Below are 26,903 nucleotides of genomic sequence, written 5' to 3'. Positions count from 1 at the left end.
TTAAGAGATATAATTCTCTCTCTCTCTCTCTCTCTCTCTCTCTCTCTCTCTCTCTCTCTACGATATTATTCTCAGCAATTCTGGCTAAGGTCGAAGTTAGACAAAGACACCGTCTCCTCCTCAACAAACAATTTTCGTTAGTCCCCATACGATATACTGTATTAATATAAATGAATATATTCTGTAGCAAAAATGATTAGAACCAAGTCGGTTAGAGCAGCAGCCTCGGACTTCAAATTCGCAGCCGACCGGTCAGAGAGGCGGACACTTTGCTATCCGTATAGACACCCCGGGATTATGTATATAATCAACGGACAGGTTTGCTTAAAAGCAAATGGGTGTTACAGACTAATACACACACAAGCAAAGCCACTCCAACATCTTCTAAAAACATAACAGACACCTCACACGTCTCGACTGTCGACCTAACTGCGCAACAACTCCTCGCTGCTGGGAGAACGGGCGCTGGTGACTGGTACAATACATGTACAAACGCTACCGGGGTCTAAGCGATGACAGGCAGGACAGCCGATCGAGACTACAAAGTCTACCTCAAAAGCCAAATCAGAGTCCTTCAAAAAGAAGGCATCGTGCTTACCCCATACAAATGGGAAAAAAGCACGCTAAAAGAAGAAGAATTCTGTAGCAAAAATGATTGATCTGTTTCTAATACTTCAGATTGTTTCTCTCCTGCAATAGAATTTCTCACAATTCTTGAATGTCTTTTTTTTCCTCGCCAACGTTAAAAAAATGTAGGGATAGACGACATATCACTTTTCAAGAGGGGCCTGTTCACACTCACAGAGAAAAATCCTTTGGTCCCTTCTCTCTCTCTCTCTCTCTCTCTCTCTCTCTCTCTCTCTCTCTCTCTCTCTCTCTCTCTCTCTCTCTCTCATTCATAACCTGGAATAATTTGATTGTGAGATCCTAGAGATATATACAAAATACATATATCTTTATTCGTGTTCAACTGCTTTAATGTAAATCGTTCGTTCATACAAACTATTCAAGATAACGATTGTTAAATGAGAAAATATACATACTATGCTAATTAAATCACCAAGTACATGAAATTACATAATTATTAGATCCGGCTTCAAAGTACAAACTTAACCATTATTTGATGTTAACTTCAGTAATTCCATAATATTTACGAAATGGAAGACTCTCGACTCTTTGGGGACGCCATTCCATCATATCAGGATATGGCACCAAACTCAGAATCAATGGTAGGGAAATCTACATACAAGGTTCGAAACAAAGGTCTGAATAATGATAAACACACCAAATATTAAGAGCTATGGAAACAAATACTGTATATTAAGTATTTTTCAAGAGACTTACTTGGAGCACTGAGTAATTTTGCTGTTATCTATCATAGCCTTTCTTGCCTACACCTTAATCTGACGAGAATCAGGACAAATACAGCACCATTACAAACTCGGATGGTGCTTCCTGGACATACGTCATTACTTTCAAATGTGAGCCCTCTGCCGTCTTCTGTATTTCCAGGAAAAATTCAGTTTTTTCGTCACTTAAAAGAATCAATGTTCGTCAACACAATTTTTTTTTGCAGGGTCCTAAGCTTAACTATCACAACCATGCACTTTTTGGTCTTTCCCCAAAAAAATTACATAAAAATAGATATATGGGTAAAGCTTACTATTCGATCAGATGCACCGACAACGAGGTATGATGATCAAAAGTCTGTTGTCACATAAACCTTTTTTTCAGTTCGAATAACTAAATGAACTGCAGTTGCTTTCAATAACACTTGAATGAAAGATTTTCAGTTATCAGGCGTCATGACTTCTACGGTCACTGACGCAGATATGTTTTCCTTTAGCTAAGGTAACTAAAAAAAGAGAGAGAAAAAATAATAATCAGCCAAAATCATGCTCAGAAATGAAAGAAGTAAAAAAAAGTAAAAATTAAATCAAAAAGCAAAAAATAACATCGGAGTGTAGTGCTAATGGATTTGCCTCCTCAACTGATGAAAAGGGGTGAAAAAAGGTAAAGAAAAATAGCGCGTGATTTTTCTCTTTCCCGAAAGATCTGCCAAAAATACCGTAAAGTATCCGAGAAGTGTCACGGTCGCGAATTTACTCTTCATAAAATTCTGACCACTGACGTAAATATCCTTTGTCAGCCATGAAGCAGTATATCACAGTAAATTTTCTTGAGATATTGCCGGAAGGAATCAGAGTATCGATGGACAATGTCATAAACATCCCTTCTGGTGAGGAACGGCCTCATAAACATTTGAAAAAGGGTTTCTTTTATGCTTATACGAATAATGGCATGATAAGGTACTTGCCTTGATAAAGCTGAAATACTTACAAGTTTTGAAAATAGTAAATTTTTACGATGGAAATCATTTGCGATGTTAAAATTCGAGGTTAAACTGAGTGAAAAGTAATGAAACTAATTCAAAATGACTTAATTCAGCTTTGGGTGTAATGCCTAACTGTACCAACACTGTCAACCACGCGCGAATGCATCGTCTTGTACCTTAATGCAGTTCAACAAAAAAGAAACATTCACAGGTTAACTGCCGCGTAAGCAAAATGTTTCGTCTCAGATTCTCTGAAAACTATATAAAATTAACACTTCAGGTCACAGGCAGAATTTTAATCAATTTGTCTTCATAAAAAAACTAGGAAAAAGGTCGTACTGACTGATACAAAAATGAGTATTACCTTTTAGGTACAACCCTTGTGAAGTATCTGTAGTGATGCACACAAGAATTAAATGTTCCTTCCTGACGAGCATCTTCAGGATTTCACGTTAAATCAAAGTATCTTCCACTATAACATTATTTAGGATCTAGCATAAAAACTATACTTCCTATCTATACTGACATTTAAGCTATAGAAAAATGAAATTCATAATAAGATTAAGGTAACAGCCCACCATTGTCAAACGATATAATACAACATCTTTAGAAAGGCTGCAATGTTCACGTTATCATGAAATATATTGTTGAAAGACTTAGCTGGATCTAATAATACGCCTCTATATATATATATATATATATATATATATATATATATATATATATATATATATATATATATATATATATATATATATATATATATATATAATTATATATTTGTATAAAGCACGTATTCTTACTTCTAACAAAATTTAGGCTCTTAGCTTTGAATTCTTTCCAAAATCTCACAGCCCTTCAGAGAACTCTTAACATCTCTCTTTTTTTATGAGCCAATATCCCCCCCGCCAAACCTGGCGCTATCTTTCATCTGGTCCTCTGCTCTTTTTCAGGATCGGTCAGCATCCGAATCGAGAAGGTATTAGTTCCGCCGAGGGTGCAAGCAGGGGAGACTGTCCAGCTGTCTTGCCTCTTCGACCTGGAAGGCAAAAAGCTCTATTCACTCAACTGGTGGAGGGGATCCGAACAGTTTTTCCAGTTCAGCCCCAACAGTCAAGAACAGATAGTCATCTACGACTCACCGGGGATCGAAATCGACGTAAGTTATTATTCCGTCTGTCAGTCATTCCGTCAACATTCTTTTTCTTTTCAGGTGATTTCTATCTGGTGCGGTTCTGTTCCTGGTCCCTGAACTCATTACCTCGGAAGTGGGAACGTTTATGCATATACTGCTCATAAAAATTAATATCTGGTTCATATTAGTTGAAAGGAATGTCTGAGTCCCGATTTTTTGTATTAATTGTGCACTGGCAGCTGTCGAGGAGTTTGATGTCGTACAGTTTTAAATATTTTTTAGGTAGGGCAATAAAGCAGGTCAAAGCTGACAAAAATTTGCGTTTCAGTTGAAGATGTGTGAAGCACTGCAATCACAGGAAACAGTAATGACAATGATGACACTGACAGTAATAGTAAAATTATAGTAAAAGGAACCATAATTATGATAATTCAGATCGTAATATAATAGAATCAGTAATAACAGCAACAGAAACTGTTATAACAACTAAGCCTCAGTGCACCAGTAGAATTGCTGGTAGCAGGCCCAGATGAGCACCAGCAGTGATAGTAGTAGCAGCTTGGAATGAGATACACAAGTAACACTTAAAACGATGCCAAAGATGCTGATGGCTAATTCCGCAGTCAGTTCCTAGGTCCAGGTCAGCACACGATGGAGACTACAGATCTTAACTGGCCTTTAGTCAATTCCGTTACCCTGGATCTACATCTTATGACGTGAACATTCCAGAAGTAATCTATCTTTTCCAATCAAATGTCATCTAAAAGCAAATCCGCCTCCCCTGCATGCTATAAAGTCTTAATTTTGTGGATAGCGCACCCCTGTTATCCACAAAATTGAGAGAGAGAGAGAGAGAGAGAGAGAAACATGAGTTTATACGTGACAGAAACAGACAGAAATAGTTCAAACAGAAGATATAGCGCGTAAAAACGGGGGGAAAATCAAAGCGAAAACATGATATAAAAATGCGTGGCCTATCCTCATCCACTTAGCCTAAGTGAGAACTCCCTTTTAGAGCAGCTGAGAAGGATTCGCATGGCAGGATACCAAAGGAAACAGACTAATCCGCCTCTTCCAAATGAACGGACGCAGCGATACAGCCTTGTCCAATATGAGAAGATGAAGCTCAAAAATTCGGATACATTCCGAACCTGCAAGCAGAGAGGAGTGGACGGCCTTCGTTTTTAAGTCTACTGGAACTGGTCTTTCCGTCCACTTATTCTAAATGGAAATGTCTGATTTTGTTTGCTGGAGAAAGGGACTGGGACACATCGCAAACTGTCACAAGACTTGGTTATTCTTTACGGAAGAAACGATCAGTTTTGTGGGCATAAGCATGTCTTTTACACTAAATTATAAATCACCGTAAACTAACACAAAATTAGCTTTTTGTTAGTTATCACAGAAATACGAATTTACACTGGTCACTGATTCAACTGGAAACAAAGAAAATTTACCTCTGTCGTGTAGACATTTATTAATACAGTAATTTTTCAAATTACTTTAAAATCATGTGATTTAAATGCAGCAAAGCTGATTCTTACTTGCATGTATTGGTTCAATAAATGACTATTGTTCAATAAACGACAATTAAGAACCTTTCCTAAAACTAGAAAAATACATCATTGTTCATAAGTACCGTTCTTTGTAGGATAATCTAGCAAGAATCGAACGTGCAAAGGGTCAAAGTGCAACGAACAATCTACTATTTGCTTTTACTTCAAGAAATTCAATATAAAAAAATATCCATACTGAATTCACGACGGTACATACCGACTAACTAATTATATTCGGATACTGGAAGGTGAACTTTGTTTGCACGTGACTCTCAATCATTAAAAATCAATGACATTATTCGTAAAAGATTCTAAAACACCGACATCATCCGAGGAACAACATCAACTGAAATATTCGAAACTGATTTATCCCAAACGGGGATTTGCATCAACAATTATAATGGGAGAGACAAAGTCCAACAAAGCACGACACTGATAATGGTACTCATGCCACAATCCATTAAATAATACTCCAGTCCTGGAAAGCCATTGGTTGCCATCCTCCTCCTTCCCCAACAACAGACCCCGCCCCCCTCCTCTCTCTCTCTCTCTCTCTCTCTCTCTCTCTCTCTCTCTCTCTCTCTCTCTCTCTCTCATAAATACTTAGTTTTTTATTCACTCCATTCACACCATTTCCTTTTCACTCTCCTCAATCTCCATTCTACTACTGTACTTCAAACCCATCAAAGGGAAATAAATCTGATTAATCCGCTAAAATCAGCTTAAAAGCATCCTCTCTGAGTGAAAGCCTTAATGTGTGTTCTGCCACTATCAAGTCTCTTTGGCCCGTTAACTTGGCATTCCGTTCTCTGCCTCCCTGGGAAGTCCAGTTACCCTATTTCTTCACATACCATCGCTTTGCCTCTTCATCATGTACCTCTGCCTCTTAAGTCTGTCTCTCTGCCACTATAATATTTCCCATTGGTCCATAAACTTGACCCTTGGTACTTCGGCCTCACGTGTTCTGGTCCATCAGCGAGAACCTTTGTCCTTCTGTTACTCTGACATGCCTCATTATCTAGACCCTCTGCCCTTCCGTCAATCTAAAATGCTCTATTAGCCTGACCCTCTGTCCTGCCTCTTTAGCATGCTCTATTACCCCATTACCTTAGCCCTTTCTCCTTCAGCCTCCCCAAATTGTCCAATTGTATCGTTGTTGGTCCTCTGTCTTTCTGCCACTCTAACGTGCTACATTGCCCCGTTAACTCGACCAACGGTCTTACCTCACTAAAATGACTCACGGCCCCATCAACTTGACCCTCTGACCTTCTTCCTCGCTGACTTGGTCCGATTTCCAATTACCTTCATCCTACGTCCTTTTTCCTCTGCTAACTTGACCTTTGTCCTTCTGCCTCTCCATAGCATGTCCCACTGCTTAGTAACTTAAACGTTTATTCCTGTCCCTTTGACAGGCGCTACTACCTTTAAAATTTGTCCCTCTGTTCCTCTACATAGTCCATTGTCCCTTTAAACCCACCCTCTATCCTTGTGTTCATTTGAAAGCACGCGACGACCTTCCAAACCTATCCCACAGGAAGTACTACTTGACCCTATGACCCGTTTTCAAACCCCCGAATTTTGTACGGCATGACCTCTTGTACTTTCAATGCAAGGTCAACCTGTTCTTTCGCTTCCTCCAAGATCAATACAGCATGACCTCTTGTACTTTCAATGCAAGGTCAACCTGTTCTTTCGCTTCCTCCAAGATCAATAACATTTAGTAGCCCCAGATATTGCTTATAAAAGTTCCAATGCAGAAATAACGTATTCATTCCTCTTTCACATGCAAATACGAACAACAAATACTTGAAAAACCCATCTCTCTCTCTCTCTCTCTCTCTCTCTCTCTCTCTCTCTCTCTCTCTCTCTCTCTCTCTCTCTTGTCAGAGTCCAGTTTGTAAGCCCCCAGATTCAGCCACGAGTGACCCCTGCATGAGGCCCCCTAAAAATTCAAATGACTATTCACAGCAAAACAGGCGAAAAAAATGATAATTGCTTTTTGGCTCTGGACGTTATATCATTATTTGAATTAAGCCGAGCGGCCGGTAAATCAAAACGAACTATTATGGCTAAAACGAACCATTATGGATAATATCCGATTATATCCGAAGCCAGTATTCCCCCTTTCCTAATATCTAGGACTTCGGCGAAGAGAGAGAGAGAGAGAGAGAGAGAGAGAGAGAGAGAGAGAGAGAGAGAGAGAGAGAGAGAGAGAGAGAGAGCATTAAGTACTATCTATCCTTACAAAAGAGAAAATATCTTTTATACCTATCGCACAGTCTCTCTTCTCTTCTCTTGAGAGAGAGAGAGAGAGAGAGAGAGAGAGAGAGTCTAATATTATCTCTACTTGTAGAGCTCCCGGACTGAAAAGGCATTTTAAAGAGGAATCTTCCAAAGCGAGAGCCTTTTCTCTTCCACTTCGTAGCAACAATGGTCGATTTGCCTTTTTGCAGCTACGAATATATTTCCACGGGAGAAAATGGTGTCACTATAATTCGTTCCATTGTCGCTGACAAAAGGCGTGAAAGTGCCATGCTGATAATTGCAAGCAAAATGACCCTCATCTCTCTATCATGATCTCCGCGCCTCCGCCCACTCCCCTCTCCCCCTTCTGTCTCGACCTGCAAATTATCGTGCACAAGTGTACTTAATAATTTCTCTCTTTCTTTTCATTTATATATATATATATATATATATATATATATATATATATATATATATATATATATATATATAGAGTTTCTAATTGTGAAAAATGTCACGGTGTATGACCAAATTTCATTACATACCGTGTATATAATATATATATATATATATATATATATATATATATATATATATATATATATATATATATATATATATATATATATATATATATATATATATATATATATATATATATATATATATATACTGTACTGCATTATAAGTACTATACAGCTGCTGCGGCAGATGAAATTCATATAAAGTTATTAAGCATAATTTTAATCTGAAGTCCACTTCAGGGATTACACTGAGTAGATTCTAATGGGTTTATGTCTTGTTTTGCAGGAGGGAAATCATAAATCACACCTAATTAAATGATAGTCTAAAAAAAAAGAAGACACTATTAACCTAATAATCAGTCTTACCTATGCTTCTTCTTTTAACACAACTGGTTGATTTTCTAAGTGAAAAGATGTTCTGGCTTGTCAACGCGACATTTTTTAAAATATCAAAAAGATCAGTTTTTTTTGTTATTAGTAATTCAATCAGCATTCGTCAGAAGGCACGCACACTGTTGTTGTTTGTAACCTACATGTTTTAGGGTGTTGAACATTTTGTTAAGACAAAACGTTTGAAAAAAAAAAATCCTTTATAATCATTTAAAAACACAACCTTTAAAAATCCATAGACTTGAAATAGGTTTTTTCCTTTATAGGGAATCTGATCATCATTTTGGCAGAAAGCATGAGGAGACAACGAGAAATTCTACTCTGTTTTTTTCTGTCATCCACCTTCTTTGGGAGTCATGGTCTTTTGACGTGGTAATGCAAATTTAAAAGAGCCTCAAAATTCGCTCGCCATCAACCAACTTTATAAACGAGAAAGAACTTTAAACTACCTTATTTCAATGTCAACCTTGATTATACCATTGTGATACGGTGCTGCTCTTGGACAATGACGATGTATCTAAAACGTTTATTGTGAATCAATAATATATATCTTATTCCTTTCGGTCTCTGGAGAACGTTATAACAAGATGAACAGTCTAATAAATATTTGTCTTGCATCAGTAGAGTCAAACCCAAATGATATCAAATAAGGGGCGGGAACTTCATCCTCCAAGTTATAGAGGGGAATATCATATGTCCATCGTTATTTTCTATCAAATGAGCCTCATTATTTCTATCGATATAAGCTGAGGAATGTAATTCCAAGTATCTACATACTATATGAAACAAAGAACAATAAAAACAGTTGATCTACCTCTAACTTAAGTAACAATAATAAATAGTTCTTCCAAATTAATAAGCCATAATCTCTGTAGTCTCTTGACTGCTCAGCAACACCCTCGACCGAATAGAGGTCAAGGCTGACATCTCCCGAAAACATATACTAAAAATTACTGAGAAAGATGAAGCATTTCAGCAACAGTTATGGGATGGGACTGGTACCTGTTGGCGATATCTTACAAAACCGCATTAAAATATGAGAGAGAGAGAGAGAGAGAGAGAGAGAGAGAGAGAGAGAGAGAGAGAGAGAGAGAGAGAGAGAGAGAGAGAGAGCTTTCTCTTTCTCATATCGCGGGCGCAGTCCTTCTTTGCCATCGGCGCTAATTGCCATTTGGGTCAGCACAAAGGAAAGACCAAACCCTTAATTAACGAGCCAAACAATGGAAACCTAATTACCTGCGAGAAGCCTCATTGGGACACCCCCATTCCATTCGGAGCTTTGCCCTGTCCCCATTTCCCTTCCTGAAAGTCCCCAATGAAATTCTTCAATTGAGACTTGTCACCTGCATTTTTTTTCCTCCCTCTTGCAATTCCTTTCATTCCCGAGAAGGGAAGTGAAAAACGCTCATGTTCTTCGCTCTGTAAGGAAAACAGGAGAAGTACCAGAGAGATATTTTGCACCTTCGAAAGCAGAAGAAAAACAGATGCTTTTTCAAAAAAAAAAAAAAAAAAAAAAAAAAAAAAAAAGAATGAACGATCCCTTCATTAAAGACAATTGTAAGATAACGGTACGATGGGGGATGAGGTGAGAGCAGTTTTCCCAAGGCGATAAGCACAATGTTTTATCCGAGAGTTTTCAATATTAAATCAAGCGACAAATTACGTTGATGAATATAATCGTCATGATGTTGAGGGCTGCTTTCAGAACGACGAAGAATATATATTCATTATAATATCCAGTCAGTTTTCAACCCAGTGAGAATTACCATGGTGATGTTGATGCGCCTTTCAGTGCGATAAAGAATCTTATCAACAAGATGCTACGGCAGCTTCCAGTGTGATGAAGAATATTACCACCCAGATGCTGACGCAGCTCTCAGTGTAGTGTAGATTACAATCACCAATGACAAACTGGAAATGGTAATCTTCGGAAATGGGAAATTTCATTTGAGTCTCATCCTGGGAAACTTTCAGGAGGTCTTATCGCATACCACCCCAATGTCCACCGATTTCTATTACTGCAGGAAGTTTCTTGAACTACTTCTTTTTCTAAGTTCCAACCTGAGAGGTTTTTTTTACAAAGAACTTGGAAAGGGGAAAACCTGCACTTACGTGCGGTCGTAAAAGATTTGGAAACTCGGGATGTTTGATTTTTTTCGTAAATTATAAAATGCAACTCCGGTAGCTGTACGACGGACAGAGAATAAACAAAATGTTTGGGAGCAATTCTATTAACTTTTCAAATTATAAGAATTCTCGTGGTGTCTTCAATTTTTAATTTATGTGAGAATAATTTTTACTATTAGCATAAAAATATTAGAGAGTAAAACATGAGTTGAAATTCCTCTTGCGCCTATTCGTCCTCTCCTCTGCAGAAATCTGGAACGGATCAATAAGCGTTGTAGACAGTGGATATAAAACGAGAGAAAAGTAGTTATTGTTGTAAAGGCCTCTCACATATGAGAGCGACTGAATATTATCACAATATTTAGAGCTTATCCTCTGCTGCTGTTTGAATAATATTCTCTGTCTCTCACCGAGCTTCCTCTTAAGATCGTTATCTTTTGCTTGGCCATTTAAAGACTATTGCTCAAAGAATACCTTCGTTTTCTCAACAAGAGTAATTCTCATCCGAAGTTAGTATGCATAGCTAGTCTTCCACTATCGCCTTAATGCCTGCACTGCTAGAATCACTATTAATACTTACTCTCCAGAATGTCAGCTTCAATATTATGTTAAAGGATGTCATAATGCCAATCTGCCCAATATCAGAGGTTATTTACTTTACCGTAAAACAGATTATCAGTCTTACTAGCACAGGCTTTGATGTTGAAGCTTTGTCAAAACCATGCTTTTCGCAATTATCTTTTTTATGAGAAAATGTCATTTAAACGGTAATAAGTCTATGATTCAGCATTGATCTGTTTACCTCCAGTCTTCATACAATTAATTTATAAGTAGAGAAAAATCATTTCGCACAATTCTGTGCTCCTGGGAAAGCATTTAGCCTACAGAGAAAATCGGCAGAGTAAAAAAGACGAAAATAAAACTTGCGTACCTCACACACTGCATGTGAGAAGAAGAGTACAGTGACGCTCCGAGAGCATTCGCTATTAATGAAATAAATGGGAGCAAAAGCGACACTTCCTTATTACGGGAGAGGACACCTTTCAGTGCATGAATCGCCAACGCTTGCTATGCTGCGCTCATAAGAAATAAGAAAGTTTAATATGGCGTTTGTGATCAGGTTACGATTCTCACGCGTGCATTTTACGAACGAAAGATAGTTTAGAAAATACATGATAATAATTAACTTTCACAACACTAATGAGAGAGAGAGAGAGAGAGAGAGAGAGAGAGAGAGAGAGAGAGAGAGAGAGAGAGAGAGAGAAACTGGAGAATGTATAACCTAGCAAAATCGTATAATAATAGGAAAAATTCAAACGATGCAACATACTGATAAGACTATGTACTCACGTATTAATTACAGTCCTCAGCGTTTTCTGAACTTGTGCTGGGTTGGACGCACAATAATTCGAATAGTGGACAATCTACTTCTCATTTAAGGAGACTCCCAGAACAACAATCGAGTGATTACAATAAACACAAACACAAACAACTCACTCTCCCACTCACCCAAGCATACATTAGAACCACTCTGAAGCTTTAAAATGTTAGGAAGTCGTCTTCGGCGAATGGCCATTGACTCTTACTTCCCAAAAGCTACTTTTTCTGGCGTGAAAGTACACTGCGTAAATACTGTAATGACGATAATACACTTTGTGTACTTTTGAGCAATCATTTTACTGACAATAAAAATGCCTTTTACCGTACTACATGTACTTCAAAAATATTGCTTATCCTAATAACATAAAATACAGAGATATGAAGCTACTGTATTCCTGGAACGCATTTCCCATGAATATTGGAAAATAACGCCAAAGGTTGATGAGCTGAAATTTCAAAATGCATTGCAAATATATTACAAGGGAACAGAAAAATATTTTCTTATATAGCTTCACTTATACTAACCCCAAAATAACTTTACAGATAACCTATTAGTTAATGGTTTTAAGCCATAAGGATATGCCAGCATCAAAGCTGTTTCCTAGGAAGACATATTATAAACGAGATGTTACAAGCATCATGGTATACTCGTACTGGTCGCTTTGTGGTCAAAACACCCATATCATGAATGCAACAACTCATAGAGGCATGTTACAGATGTAAAAGACAATTTGAATATTTATAAAAAAAACTTAATCTTGACAATTTGTCATATCCTATGTTTTCACTGTAAACTATATAGAGGTTTCTATAATGGATACAGTACTTAAGTATTTTTATTGCTAACCTTAAATTTTTTATCAATACCATTTCTCATTTACTTTATATTTCGTTTTTCTGGGCACTACATACACACAAATATATTATATATATATATATATATATATATATATATATATATATATATATATATATATATATATATATATATATATATATATATATTATATATATATATACATATATATATATATATATATATATATATATATATATATATTTATATATGTATATGTATATGTATATGTATATATATATATATATATATATATATATATATATATATATATATATATATATATATATATATATATATATACATATACACACAGTATATATGAAGTTTTATCACATCACCGTGATTCATATACAAGCATTAAGCTACAAACGTCCAAATATCAATTCGTAGCATATCCCGAAGGGGAATTTTTTTAGTTGATACGTGCTGAAATCAGTAAAACGCATTAACCCGCGCGGGTTAGTTTGAGTTCCTGTCCTTCGCTGGTTCGAACACGGGACGGCGACTTATTATCAACTAAAAATTCCTTCACCATATATGAAAATATATTATTTCTAAAGCGAATTGATATTAAAGGACGTTTGTATAATGCTTATATATATATATATATATATATATATATATATATATATATATATATATATATATATATATATATATATAATGTGTTACAAATAATAGCATATCCTGTTGTACGTGCTGAAATGTAAAACCATTCCGTATGCTCAAGACCAAGCCTCAATATTATTCTGGTATATGTGATAGTAACTTTCAGGTTTTTTCCTTTGGACTGTAAATACCAAATATAAGACGCTAGCGTCTTTTTTTGTAGTTCTAAAACAGTACAAAATGTTATTAAAACAAAATTATATGAGTATTATAATGATATATACAAAGTACACTCACCACGTTTCTTTGGAGATGTGTAGAATTCAGCAGACGTCTGTCATTCACCACCGTGGCCAACAAATGGGGCCCGAAGTCTCGACTGCTCAGAGAACAATCGTCACCTGACGACCCTGAAAAGGTTATTCAGAGGTTAATTAACATCGACAACCCAGATAAAACTTCTCTACACATTCCTTTGATATTAATGACTCTATCCAAGTAGGACAAATTGGGTGCTGTGACGAAAATTAACCACACGAGAATAGGGTGAAGAATCAAAGCTGACATTGGTATACCTTCGCGTTTCCAACGCGCGTTGTTTATCAAAATTCACTAATTAGTGTTTACCAACAATATGGCTTTACCTTCACCATCTCTATGCATTCAACCCAAAAAAACTGAAGGATAATTCATCATACGTCTGCTACGCCATCTTGGGATCTTTTGGTCTCTGAATACAGATAAACTCAGGAGAATGTGAAAACAGAATTAATAAAGAATAAGTTTAACTTACAACCAGACATGTAGGAAATTAGCGAGGAGACCCAGCTTCAAGAACCTCTGTTTCTGAAGCCTGACATAAATAATAAGGACGAGAAAATGGAGTAGGCATATGAATAATTTATAAGTTAATATTTGCAAATCAAATAAAATGCACGGTTGTATGACAGTTCATGGGGATCTAAGTTGGAGGCGAAGTCTGAATCTTGTAGTAATAGTTTTCAGTATTTTTTACTCTCTCTCTCTCTCTCTCTCTCTCTCTCTCTCTCTCTCTCTCTCTCTCTCTCTCTCTCTCTCAAATCTGCCATAGAAGAATTATCACTAGAAAAAGGGTTTGGTCACCTATAAAAAAAATGCGCAAGCAAAATTATCAAACGCTATTAATAAAAATAAAGATATAAAACTATTCCTGAAACTGGAATAATTTCCGCATTATATGCTGGCCAACATTATCGGCATGACGCGCTTGTAATTATCCCTGTGACTGTGTTTAGAAATATTCCTGTCCCTTTATTGCTTGCTATTACAATACTGCCATCAACAAAGGCATAAAATATTCACTTGTTGTTGACCTAAACTGGTCCATTGATAATTACTTTGCCTGGACTCCCTCGGCTCTCAATATTGTCAATTAGTTTATTATTAAAATGACCAAACTCTTCTGAAACAATGCTGTTCTTTTTTTTTAATCCGCTGCTGTTTCCTTTAATCATCTCTTTTCCAATGGAATAATTCTAGGACCCTGTCATGACGTCATAAAATCTGGTTATTAATGTAGCAATTTTTTTTTTTTTTTTTTTACCAGGAGTTTTGTCGTCCTCAAAGGCAAAGTTATGGAGCGTTGTTTAGTGGTAATTCTCAAAATTCAATATTCTCTTTCAAATCCCCTTATTATTCAAAGGTCCCAAGTTGAAGGGAATATGACAAAACATCCCATGAAAAGGACGCTCCTTAAAAAGACACTTTAATTAATTCGTTTATTTACAAGAGACAGAAAAAACACTTCGGTTTAATTAATCTGGTCAATCAATTACAAAAGTTTGTTGTTAGCGTTCAAAATCAACCAAAATAAGGGAGGTTCATATGCAAAAAATAAACGTTGATTTCTGGGGGATAAGAAATATTGCATCAACGTACGCTAATATAGCTGTAAAAAAAATCTTCATTTCTTATTCCGTCAAAATCCATAAGGGAGCAGTGAAAGAATCACTTGAAGTTATACAAATAAGAAAGTTTCATCATCAAGTTACCGGAGCATTCTTCTACAATTCACCTTAGAAAAAGAAATCGTTATATACAGATATAAAATAGACTAATTCTATTTTTTAAATTACAAAAGAAAACAATTATGGACACCTCTATTCAACAAGCAGTTTAATTTAGTTCTAATCATGTTCTTCTAAGTGCACCTTCTTACTCTAAAACTGCAAAAAGCCTCATGTGTAGTGTTAAAATACAGTAAAGGACCTTACACAGTACACGAAATACCTGCTGTTATATCATGAAGAAATTATTACCAAATCATCAGCGTTCGAAAAACAAATAATCTTGTACTTTACAATTTACAGGTAAGCTTTTGAAACTCAGGACTGTGAAGATATCAATTATTTTCGTTTGAGACATTTCCAGGTAGTATTTTTATTCGCCGGAAAAACAAAACCGCGAAGCTTTTTCCCCCAGTCAGTTAAAACTTGAAATGTTAATGAAGGAACATAATATATAAATGCTTTTATGAACAAAAGTATATCCACACACGCATACATATACACAGATATATACTGAATTAAATACCAAACCATATTTGTGGTTTAACATTCGTAATATATATATATATATATATATATATATATATATATATATATATATATATATATATATATATATATATATATATATATATATATATATATATATATATATATATATATATATATATATATATATATATATATATATATATATATATATATATACATTTGTGTGTGTGTTGTAGTGCCGATTAACTTATCGATTTATAATATTCTGCATGAATTTCTATTTCATTAATTCATTCTGATGATGAGGGCTTAAATACCGCTTTTTCACCTGTATTATTATTATTATTATTATTATTATTATTATTATTATTATTATTATTATAAAACACCTTACCGACGTTTACCAAAGATTTAGACTTTTCCAATTAGCAAATGCGACACAAGTTCGCAGTTTGTTTGCTTTTCTTATAGTTTGTCGACAGAAAGTCACTCTAATCTACCAAAGGGACTCTGCTCCTTGTCTTTCGTTGTGGGTTGGAGCAGATGTATTATTTTTTACTTAAATATTGTTATTTATTCTTACTTTATAACTGATAATTTTTGGGGGGATAGTTTTCCTCGTCAGTGGGTATTATCATTTCTATCTTTGTCTTCCTCGATATTTACCGATTAAATACACCCATACAGTATATAAATATAAATATAAATTATAAATATAAATATAAATTATATATATATATATATGTATATAATATATATATATATATAATATACATATATATATATATATATATATATATATATATATATATATAACATATATATATAAATATATATATATATTAAATATATATATATAATATATATATATATATATATAATATATATATATATATACATATATATGTAATTAATTACAGGTAAAAGCAGGTACTTGTGTACATCTGTAAAATCAGTGCAGATGATGAATGGCAAAATGGGAAAGAGAGGATTAATAGACATAAATGTGACATGGGCTGAATAATGTACTATAACATGAATAGTTTAATAATCTATTCTGTAGTATCAAACAATGTTGGATTTACTATTACAACTGCAAGAAATATCAGTGAACACTCTGTGTATAGAGAGAGAGAGAGAGAGAGAGAGAGAGAGAGAGAGAGAGAGAGAGAGAGAGAGAGAGCATATCTTAGACCTTACTTGCCTGCTCAGACTTGAAAGTCGAGAAAAAGGCGAGAGAGGGTTCATCCTCTGAGTAATTGATCTCGCATGAACCTGTCTATCAATATGTGAGCAACAGATGGATGGTGCTTGGGGATTTTCGGCCTGAGGAAGTCACTGCAACGAGGAACGCATCTGTACTTCTTCATGTGATTGTTGCTGACGTTGTTATTATTGTCGGGCACAGAGAACTGTATTTCTGGTATTTTTGTTGGTGAATTTACCGACAACGATGCTGCACCTTTCGGTGGATTGTATACATAAAAGCCAGTACCACAATTAATTCCTCTAGCGAAAACATGAATAATGCTATTGCTTCATGTTTAATGAGGTACTATATGCTAATTCATGGTCGATGTAACCTTTTCTTACCGATCCTCGTAATAAGCAGTAGCATGGATTTTTTTATTTATATATATTCCTAAGCAACCTTCCTGAATGCGCGTCTAAATTATATACACGGAAACAGCTATCTGAGTTTTAAAGAAATTAATTGTATTTACTTGTGCTGGAATTTAATAATAAGAGTTTGCTGTCGACAAATAGTAAAAACGCAGAAAAGACTAAAAATATAGTAAAACAGAAGCTTTTCAGCATCATGAGAGTGAGGGGAATATTTGTCCGGGGACGGGAAAATTCGTTGCGCCTCTCGTTAGACTGAACAGTGAAGTTGAATCGAATGCATAAGGCACGGGGCTAGCAACCTCATCCGACAAAATTCGCTCAAAAAATATAATAATTTAATGACCTCAGTTGCCCTCCAATCCCTCTAAGGGCTAATGACGTCTGCCTGTATAATGGTGGACCTTGTTTATTGTTCATCCAAGAACTATTTACATATCTAATTTGAAAACCTAATGAAGCGGCACGTGTTCATAATTTTATTAAATTTTTGTCCACATATATTACTTTCCATTTTTTTCCCTATTTTCTGTAACTTCATGACTGGAAGTTATAGACGGAATTAAATGAATTTTAAATATTTTTACTGAAAACTAATTATTTTAAATCGTGCTGTTTATGGAGGATGTTTGTAGGGCTGAAAATAATTTTTTCAATGGACACTGTAGCATTATTATCTAATTTCCAATCTTTTTTTTTTTTTTTAAATAATCAGAATCTTTAGTTTACCCTACCGCATAATATTCGCTGTTAAACCCTAATGTTACTGTAATATATATATCCACTGATTACAAAACAACGATAATAACAAAAATGTTTTTCAAAACTTATCGTCAGAGAAAGGCATTCCACTGTCATAAATTAGAGGACTCTAAAACTAGAACTGATTTTATAATATGCAAACGTTTTTGGAGAACAAATAAGGGGATGAAGCGACAGTTCCTCGTCAATCATTTCCTGCATGGTTTGCTAATCTGCACGATACTATTGCAATCATACGATACTATTGCAATAATTATTAATTTCGGACGAGACGACATGATCCTCGATATCCATAAGTAAACAATGAACGAGGAGAACTGATACCGTTGCTTCACATTATGTGCAATGGGATTTAATACTTCAGACTTGTGGAGTCACAGAATCCATTCCTGCTAAATTTAGCATATTTTTTAGCCTTTAATTCTGATGGACGTCCTTACTAAAAAAATTTTTTTTCAATCCATCACCGAATGTAAAAAACTAGTTACTCTAATAATTTCACGTTTTACTTAATGTAGAGCTTAGTGGAAAGGATATCCCAAATGTAAATCTGTAGTCGAAGACCGATGAAAACACGTAAAATTACCATGAATTCCATTGCTAGTATTTTTTTTTTCTGTCAAACTGGACAAAAGCACAATCTATTTTCATATACACTTAGGAGAACCCCTTATTGAATAAAAATCCCAAAGCTATGCCATTATAAGAGCACTCTCTCTCTCTCTCTCTCTCTCTCTCTCTCTCTCTCTCTCTCTCTCTCTCTCTCTCTCTCTCTCTCCAAATAGTCTAGTTAAGTTTTCATTGTCTTTAATCCGGTCCCTGGCGATTTGAAAAATGGATAAGGGGTTGCTTGTGAATCCTTTATTTTTCTTATTTACTGAACTCGCTGTCTTACTCGGTAACCCAAAATAACGAATCTAATTCATATTTCTATAATATATAATTCCATACTATATCACCCTGCGTTTTAAACTACCTAGGATTAGCTTTTCCTACATTAGCAGAAAAATTACAAGGCAAAAAAAAAAAAATGGATAACAGTAAACATGATTACTGTCTCAAATTTGCACTATAGTAGTTAAGAAAAGCTAAACAGCCTAAATTATGAAGCAAATAGATCAAATAGATCCGACGAAAACTGTGGTTCAAACAATACATAATTCACAATTCTACCAGCAAATATTTTATCCTCTCGTTTGCTGTGGTTTACATTCTCCTAGGTCGTAAAGGATTATGAAACCACTCATATTATCTTCAATCGACTGATCTACTGATTAACATTCTAACGTCCAAACGATAATGGTCTTATGTTCTGAACGCCATAAAAACCACGTAAGCCATTACCTGACCAATCACACGAATTAATACCCCTCATCACAACCAAATACAACCCCAAGCAAAAATGAGATTAGTCATACCCGTTACAAAAATACATTTTTATCTTAAGAAGACCAGCCTCTTCAATCAACAGAAAAGCCTCTCAAATACTACACCAGGACTACCATAAACGTAGACACTACAAACCCTATCTGGAATGGTAGAGTCAAACGAGAAGCGGTGTTATAAAAAAAAAATCTTTTTTCCTTCTTCTTGTCTTTTTCCCAGAGAGAACGAGAGATCTTTTCATTACAAGAAGGGATGGAAGTGCTGACTGGTGCAATTAAGCCTCTTGTGTCTGCCGCGAAGGAAGTCGGGAGGGGAAGAAGATAGGAAATGCGTATGCTAACTGAATTATGGTCCCCACAGACGATTGCCATGTCGTTGGACTGGGACAAAAGGAGATACAGGCCAACAAAGCCCTGTCATAAAGGGCCACCAGGGTACTAAAATAACAGCGCCTTTCTTTTGGCCGTGACGACGTAACAGATCTGCTGGGAACTCCCGGGATGCAGCGAAAATACGTAATGAAAATAAGTGGTTCAATGCCAAACCGTCCCAAAAGTAAATACGGATAATCGCAGTTCGTTAAATAATTTCGTATATTTCGTCCCCTGGAGGCAGGAATTTAATCTCGCTCTCCCGGATTCTTCTCTCCGACTTAGATCTCGTCTTCATTGTTCAAACATCTGGTAAGTGACGGTAAACACAGTGGGTAAACTGTCTTTAAACAACTCCAGGGAAAAAATATGGTTATAAAGGGAATCGCCCCGAGAAACAGGCAAGAACAGACACACGCGTTCACAAGCATGAGAGTATGTCCAATCGTGACTTAAAAACAACTGAATATAACCTCGCTAAATAACATTACTTATAACAACGAGGAACTAAAATATATACAAATGAACTATGACGAATTATAGCTGAGCATACGAAAGAGAAATACGTTGTGTAAAACGAGAGGCTGCATATCTGACGTCCTCCCTTCCTCTGGTAGACCGCAGTCTTTTCTCTTTCCCCTCCGTTACTGTCCATGGGTCTGAGACAGATACAGCCACTTGGTTGCCGATGCGTCGTCGGTTACATTAAAAATATTGCATTGTCTGTTACCTTTCATTTCAGTAAACTATGACGTCTGCCAAACTCGCCCTTGAACTTAATAAGCAGCACCCGTGGGGTTTATCTCGATCCGTCACTGCACCATTATGCTAATGTAGAGGAGGCCACTTTTGAGAGAGCCTTCTGTCAAAGGAAGCTCGAGGTGCGCAAGCGGAAAGCGTCTTCGACGGAGCTACAGGAAATGTATTTTTTAGTGCGCTGACTCCATCAAATAGCGGTTTCGCAAAAGCTTTTTCAGCCGAGCACACCACTCATAACATGATGGCATGAGTGTTTATGGAGAGGAGGTCTTCTGGAGAGGCGGAATATTGAATATTGCGTCCAGAAAAGGATGCACTTCCTTCTGATGCATCGCCTCTTTCTGGGACCTGCTGCGACTGGTGGTAACATTTCTTTTTTTTTCTTTTCTTGTCGTCCGGGACAACTCTCCAGTGCTAGTCGTCTGGAATTTGGCATTAATAATATACCTTTTCCACGGTATTTCGCGTCATGAGGGTCTATTTTTACCATATAAACCCATAATAAATCAATATGTCTTGGAACTGAAAAGCCCATTCTTTTTAAATAACCATAAGGCATAAACAACTATAAACAAGTAAAAAATGCTCCGGCGCAATCGAGTTTTCTGTACAGCTGCTACACTTACAATCAAGGCCACCGGAAACAGATCTATCTCTCGGTGGTCTCGGTATAATCTGTGTGAGCCGCGGCCCATTAAATTTTAACCACGGCCCGATGGTGGCCTATCCTATACTGTCTTTAATCTTAAATAAAATAAAAACTACTGAGACTAGAGGGCTGCAATTTGGTATGTTTAATGTTTGGAGGGTGGATGATAAACATACCAATTTGCAGCCCTCTAGTCTCAGTAGTTTTTAAGATCTGAGCGCGGACATAATAAAGTGCGGACAGACAGACAAAAGCCGGCACAATAATTTTTTTTACAGAAAACTAAAACTTTATAATATTGCTGGTGGAAATAATCGACATTTGAAATCCTTTCCCGAAAAGCAGGTACCTGCTAATATTAAGCGTGAAAAAGATTACTAAAATATGGGGAGTAAGTACAATACAACCTTTTAAAGGGAGTATGAATTACCCAAACCGAGGATACCGGACTATATGCAATCTTATTTGTATATATGAAAACTGTCATATAAAAAGTAGCATAAGCTGAGGAGAAAATCTATGATGATCCGCTTAACAAAGGATATCAACTTTGTAATCTCTTTCCCCGCCCCGTTCTTCTCTCTCTCTCTCTCTCTCTCTCTCTCTCTCTCTCTCTCTCTCTCTCTCTCTCTCTCTTTCTCTCTCTCTCTCAAGCACAACAGATTATTACGTTACTAACGATTCGTATGCTGGATGAAGACAGCGGTCACCTTACCTACAACGTATTTTTGCAAAACCTGGCACGTCTCGTTTTAAGTTTTGTGTTTTATTGTTTTTAATACACACACACATATATACCCATTGGTAAAAGTTTATACATAATACAAATTCGAGTCTTTACCACTGTGTTCCCTAAATTTCCCGCGTTTATTTCTAAGAACTTATGCGATCCTCAGGAATCGCACAGGAAGAGGTGATTGGAACTTTCAAAGGAAAACATCTATTTTCTAGTTTTGTCGCATGAAAATCTAAATCAAAATCTATACAATTTAAGTCATACAAAGGAAATTTATCTTAGTTTCTCATGACATAAACTAATTTACCTTATTTATATTCGTTAACTTTACGTAAATTTTTCTTTATGAAGAAGTGTACATTTTTTTTCCATGGCTGACTAACTTTGCATGCTGACTTAATAATTTGTTTTTACGTTTTTAACATGCCATAATAACCTGACGTACTAATCTCCAAAATGACATCACACTAAATATCATACTGAATTGTAACTTCCCTGCTAGCGATCAAAGAAAATGATCTCATACTACATTTGCAGCGAGCAAAAAGCGTGTCTGAGAAAGACATTAATCGGATCGGCCCGCTTGGCCAAAAGGGTATATTATTGACGGGGGAGATCTTCAGTATTACTTCTTCATGAACAATTTAGAAGGTTTATACACCACAGCTGTAATGCAAAGGTTTATCAAAGGCAATTCCAACGTGTTTTATACGTATTTCAGTCCTGAGAGCAAGTTTCTTTGGATAGTTTCTACCCAAAATAATCTCTGCTTCTGCGGAAATCATCCTGTAATAAAAGCAGTGTGATATATTTGATAAAGTTAATATATACTTAAAACAAAATCGATATTCCCATACAATGCATAATTTGGTGATATATTTCTAAACCTTAACTGTCACAGCCCATTCGGTTAGAAAGATACTATCCACTAGCACTGTATCAAGTGTCGATTGAAATGATTCATGAACGTGAGAGGATAATATCACTTATATAACGATTCGTATCTTGTGACCATAAATACTGTTTGCTAATTTAACATTCTGTATTTGCAACAATAAAAAATAAAATAAATCCATCAGGGAGTAATACTAAACATCATTTACATAAAAATGGTAACTGTAATTTTCAAGATTTTGTGCAAACATATTCATATAGTTAAACGTAATGCAGTAAAATCAATTATGCAAATGAAACAGGCAAGACTTTCTCTCTCTCTCTCTCTCTCTCTCTCTCTCTCTCTCTCTCTCTCTCTCTGGAGTAAGCTCATGCATTTGTGAAAAGTGTAGGAAACACTGTGGTGAAATTAATTACCAAAAAAACAAGCGACGATCACATGAGAAATATCCGGCAAGAAATTTCGTCAAAGCAAGGTAGACGAACAGAAAATAGAACTAGGCAGAAAATGATGTTCTTAATAATGAGATGCTACGCAACTAAGAGACCGTTTCATTAAAACATGCTGGTAGAAATAATGTCATGACAGAGAATTACAACAGAATAACCTTCAAACGACAAGTCAGGATAATATTCTACATTAAAATAAAGACAGGTAACATACGTTCAACGAATTAATATCAAAGTTTAATGGTATGAAATCATGAATCCGTTCCCTAGGAAAAATTGACGAACCGGCTGTTCCACTCTGATAGAGTGAGACGCTGAACATGAGTGAAAGAAAAAACAAATTTATAAGTGTGACACACATACACGCACACCTACCAACTCACCAACACATAAATATACATACACACACATATGTATATTTATGTATAATATATATATATCCATTCTCTGGATCGTAACAACAGACAGAAAAGACAACAGCGGTCATACGTATGAAACATTTTTTTTTTTAAAGATAACAGACCACCTGAAATAACGATTTAAAACAAATTCAAAAGTTAACTTTTCTACAGTTAACTCAACAATCACACAATCTCGCAATTCCGAAAATCCAAGCCAGCACTGGAGAGGAAAAATGAAATTAAGTTAACCCATTTCATTGGGCAAGAGCTTTGAATCGACCTCGGAGAGGAAATATGAAAAAAGTATTCTTATTTACATCATACAAATAGACAATTAGTCGTTACGGGTGTAGTTCTTATTTCCTCTAATCATGTAAGTGAGATTTAAATTAAATGCAAATTATTCACAACCTTCACATCACGTAAAACTTGCGAGTTCATGAAGTCATTTACAGAAAGGGCAGCCATACATACATATATCCGGGGCTAATCATAACTTACTGTATTAACCCAGTCTCAAGTTTTGAAGTGGAATTCGATTTCAGCATCCTGGCATTCATTAAAAAAATGGACTTGACAGCATTTAAGTCCAACCCTTTGCATCCATTAACCCATGATTCAGAGAAATGGACGTTTCGTCCCTTGGTTCAGCACCAATTTACATCTTTTTGACTCCCTACCGTAGTTGGGATTCGAGATTAAGAGAATGTGGCCAAAAAGAAGAGGTGTATAACTACGAGCTCACCTGGGGTATGTTCTCATTTGCATATGTGAATCTCATAAAGTCCAATAGTTCCAAATGATATAAGGAAAGTCCTTTTTTGTGTGTGGTTTTATGTTATTTTGATATTTCACAAAATAACTCTGGATTTTAAAGGAGGAAGGGATATAGAATTTACGACAAAGGCCAAGCGCTGAGACCGATGAGCCCATTCAGCGCTGAAACGGAAACTGATAGAAGGTCTGAAAGGTGTAACAGGAGGAAAACCTCGCAGTTGCACTATGAATCACTTGTTAGAGAGATTAGAAAGTCTGATGGAAGAAAGAGAATATGAACGGAGGTACAGTACAAGGAATGAAAGAGATTGCAGCTAGGGTGCCGAAGGGATGCTACGAAGAACCTCAAGTAATGCCTACCGTGCACCACGTGAAGTGCACTGACGGCACTGCTGCCGGATTTTAGAGGTCAGGTCATTGTTTTTTACTGTCCTGATTGTATAAAAGGGAATCAATTTTTAAAAGATCTTACTACCTGTGGACCTGTGTTCGCATTTCTTTGTTAGCACGATTTCATATTTAAGTTTCAATTCTAAGAAACTGAGTAAATGTGGCGAAAAATATCAAAACATCGAATAAGAATTTTCCTGGTACTTTTCCCTAGAAGCTCTTTCACTGGGAATCTGTTTGTTATTGTTTTTAAATCCATTTGCTCTTCCTGTTTTAAATAATACAAAAAATCTGACAAATCAAAGCAATAATGCACTATCTTTGAAAATTCTGAAGTGATTAAATTTACCCAGCATGGATCTAGGGTAAATTCAAAGCAACAAACTACTACGCTAACAGATATCGGACAAGTAAAAAGTGATCACTGATATATACCTTACGTAAACAAGAAAGGCTATCCACCTTCCAATAAACTTGTTTATCTTGAAAAACTTGAGAGTATGTGGGTAGCGAGATTCCAGGAAGGCTTTAAAGCCTCAGTGAACCCTCCTAGGTAAGTGTCAGGGGGAATGATGGATCAGGAGAAGTAACCGCACATACCCATATTCCACAAACAGTGGAATAAGTGTAAATTTAGACTGGCGTGTAGAACTTCATATTTTCAGACGGAAGATAGTGTAGCACTACCTACTCTAGCTTCTCTTTACATGGCGTTCCTAGACCACATTTTTAACAAAGCAATTGTTACTTGCAATTATAATGTTTAAACGACAAAAGAGTAATAGGAAGTTTCTGGTTGTCTTGATGAAGAGTTGGTAATTATAAATGTCTGTGTTTTGCATCCGCAAGATCTCAAGTCTCAGGTGAGGACAGCTTTCTTTATACAGCTTACAAAATGAAATGAAGTACTAATGATATGGGAGCCTAGTGTTCTTAACTAACAACACATACATAAATATAATGGTTTTATTTAAATATATATTTCTGAGCTCTTTTTTCTAGTTTTTGGAAGGAAATTATTATGATGTTTCTAATAGTTTATCGATTTTAAATAAAAAAAAAACTATCAACAATATTAGTTGATTTTTTAATGAAACCGCAAGAAACTCGTAAATGTTCCACATAGCGTATGCGATTAACACCTTCACAGTCACTCTGAGTAAGACGAAGTGCTTTTCACAAGCAAACAGCCCTTCACAGATGACAGTTTAATTTTCTCTTAGTTTATCTAATTTACCCAGTCATCCCTTTTTCCACGAGAACTGGAGAGAGAGAGAGAGAGAGAGAGAGAGAGAGAGAGAGAGAGAGAGAGAGAGAATCTCCCAGTACACATTCCAGAAATGGTATTCTTGGGAGTGATGTTTGCAAAATCTAATAATGCATTAAAATTACATTCAAAATGTCTCTAAAACTGCGTACAACAGCATTCTCAGTTGGACAACATGAAACAAGGAAATGTAACTTATTTAGGCACTTATTAAAATACAAAGTGAGAACACAATAAAAAGGGCGTGGTAATGTCGTAAGTTGTCCCCAAATGTTCTCAATCCAATATCAAGTTATCAGTAAATTCCAGTAGGTTCAGTAGTGAAACTACTCATTACAATTATTTTATAAAATGTCTTCTCTCCTCACTTTTCTCATACAGATCACAATGTGCCTGGAAAAGTAATATTAACTGTAAAACGTTTTACAGAATCTGCTCTGATCACATTTTTGCCTTGGAAGCAAACGTGAAACTATTAGAAAAGTCGCTATTAAGCAGGTAAAAGCTCTCTTAACAACTGTAGCCACGTTCGACTGAATTTTTACAACAAATGAAAATGATTATCGAAGGAAAATTCACACGGGAGAGAGAGAGAGAGAGAGAGAAAGTCTTGGGGAATTCGTCAGGTGGAAATGATGTCGAACATCTCCCCACTTTGAACAATCAGACTTGGTTTATAGGCGTCCAGGAAAATCATTTCGCTTTACAGTAATATCTAAAGGGAATTCTTGTATGACAGACG

General features: G+C 35.8%; 2 protein-coding genes across 2 annotated transcripts in view; one reads left to right on the top strand and one right to left on the bottom strand.

Moving 5' to 3' along the window:
- LOC136832599 (serine/threonine-protein phosphatase 6 regulatory ankyrin repeat subunit B-like) overlaps positions 1-26,903 on the bottom strand; it is a 713,268-nt gene that overhangs the window by 372,062 nt on the left and 314,303 nt on the right. Inside the window, exon 5 of the mRNA XM_067093780.1 lies at positions 13,457-13,569. The gene's annotated coding sequence lies outside the window, so the exon portion shown is untranslated. The remainder of the gene's footprint in view (positions 1-13,456; positions 13,570-26,903) is intronic.
- LOC136832600 (uncharacterized) overlaps positions 1-26,903 on the top strand; it is a 272,488-nt gene that overhangs the window by 165,116 nt on the left and 80,469 nt on the right. Inside the window, exon 3 of the mRNA XM_067093781.1 lies at positions 3,289-3,494. Coding sequence (XP_066949882.1) covers positions 3,289-3,494 — 206 coding nt within the window. The remainder of the gene's footprint in view (positions 1-3,288; positions 3,495-26,903) is intronic.

The sequence above is a fragment of the Macrobrachium rosenbergii genome, chromosome 50 (genome assembly GCF_040412425.1).
Source record: "Macrobrachium rosenbergii isolate ZJJX-2024 chromosome 50, ASM4041242v1, whole genome shotgun sequence".
Classification (NCBI taxonomy): domain Eukaryota; kingdom Metazoa; phylum Arthropoda; class Malacostraca; order Decapoda; family Palaemonidae; genus Macrobrachium; species Macrobrachium rosenbergii.
This window is presented reverse-complemented; position numbering and strand designations above follow the sequence as displayed.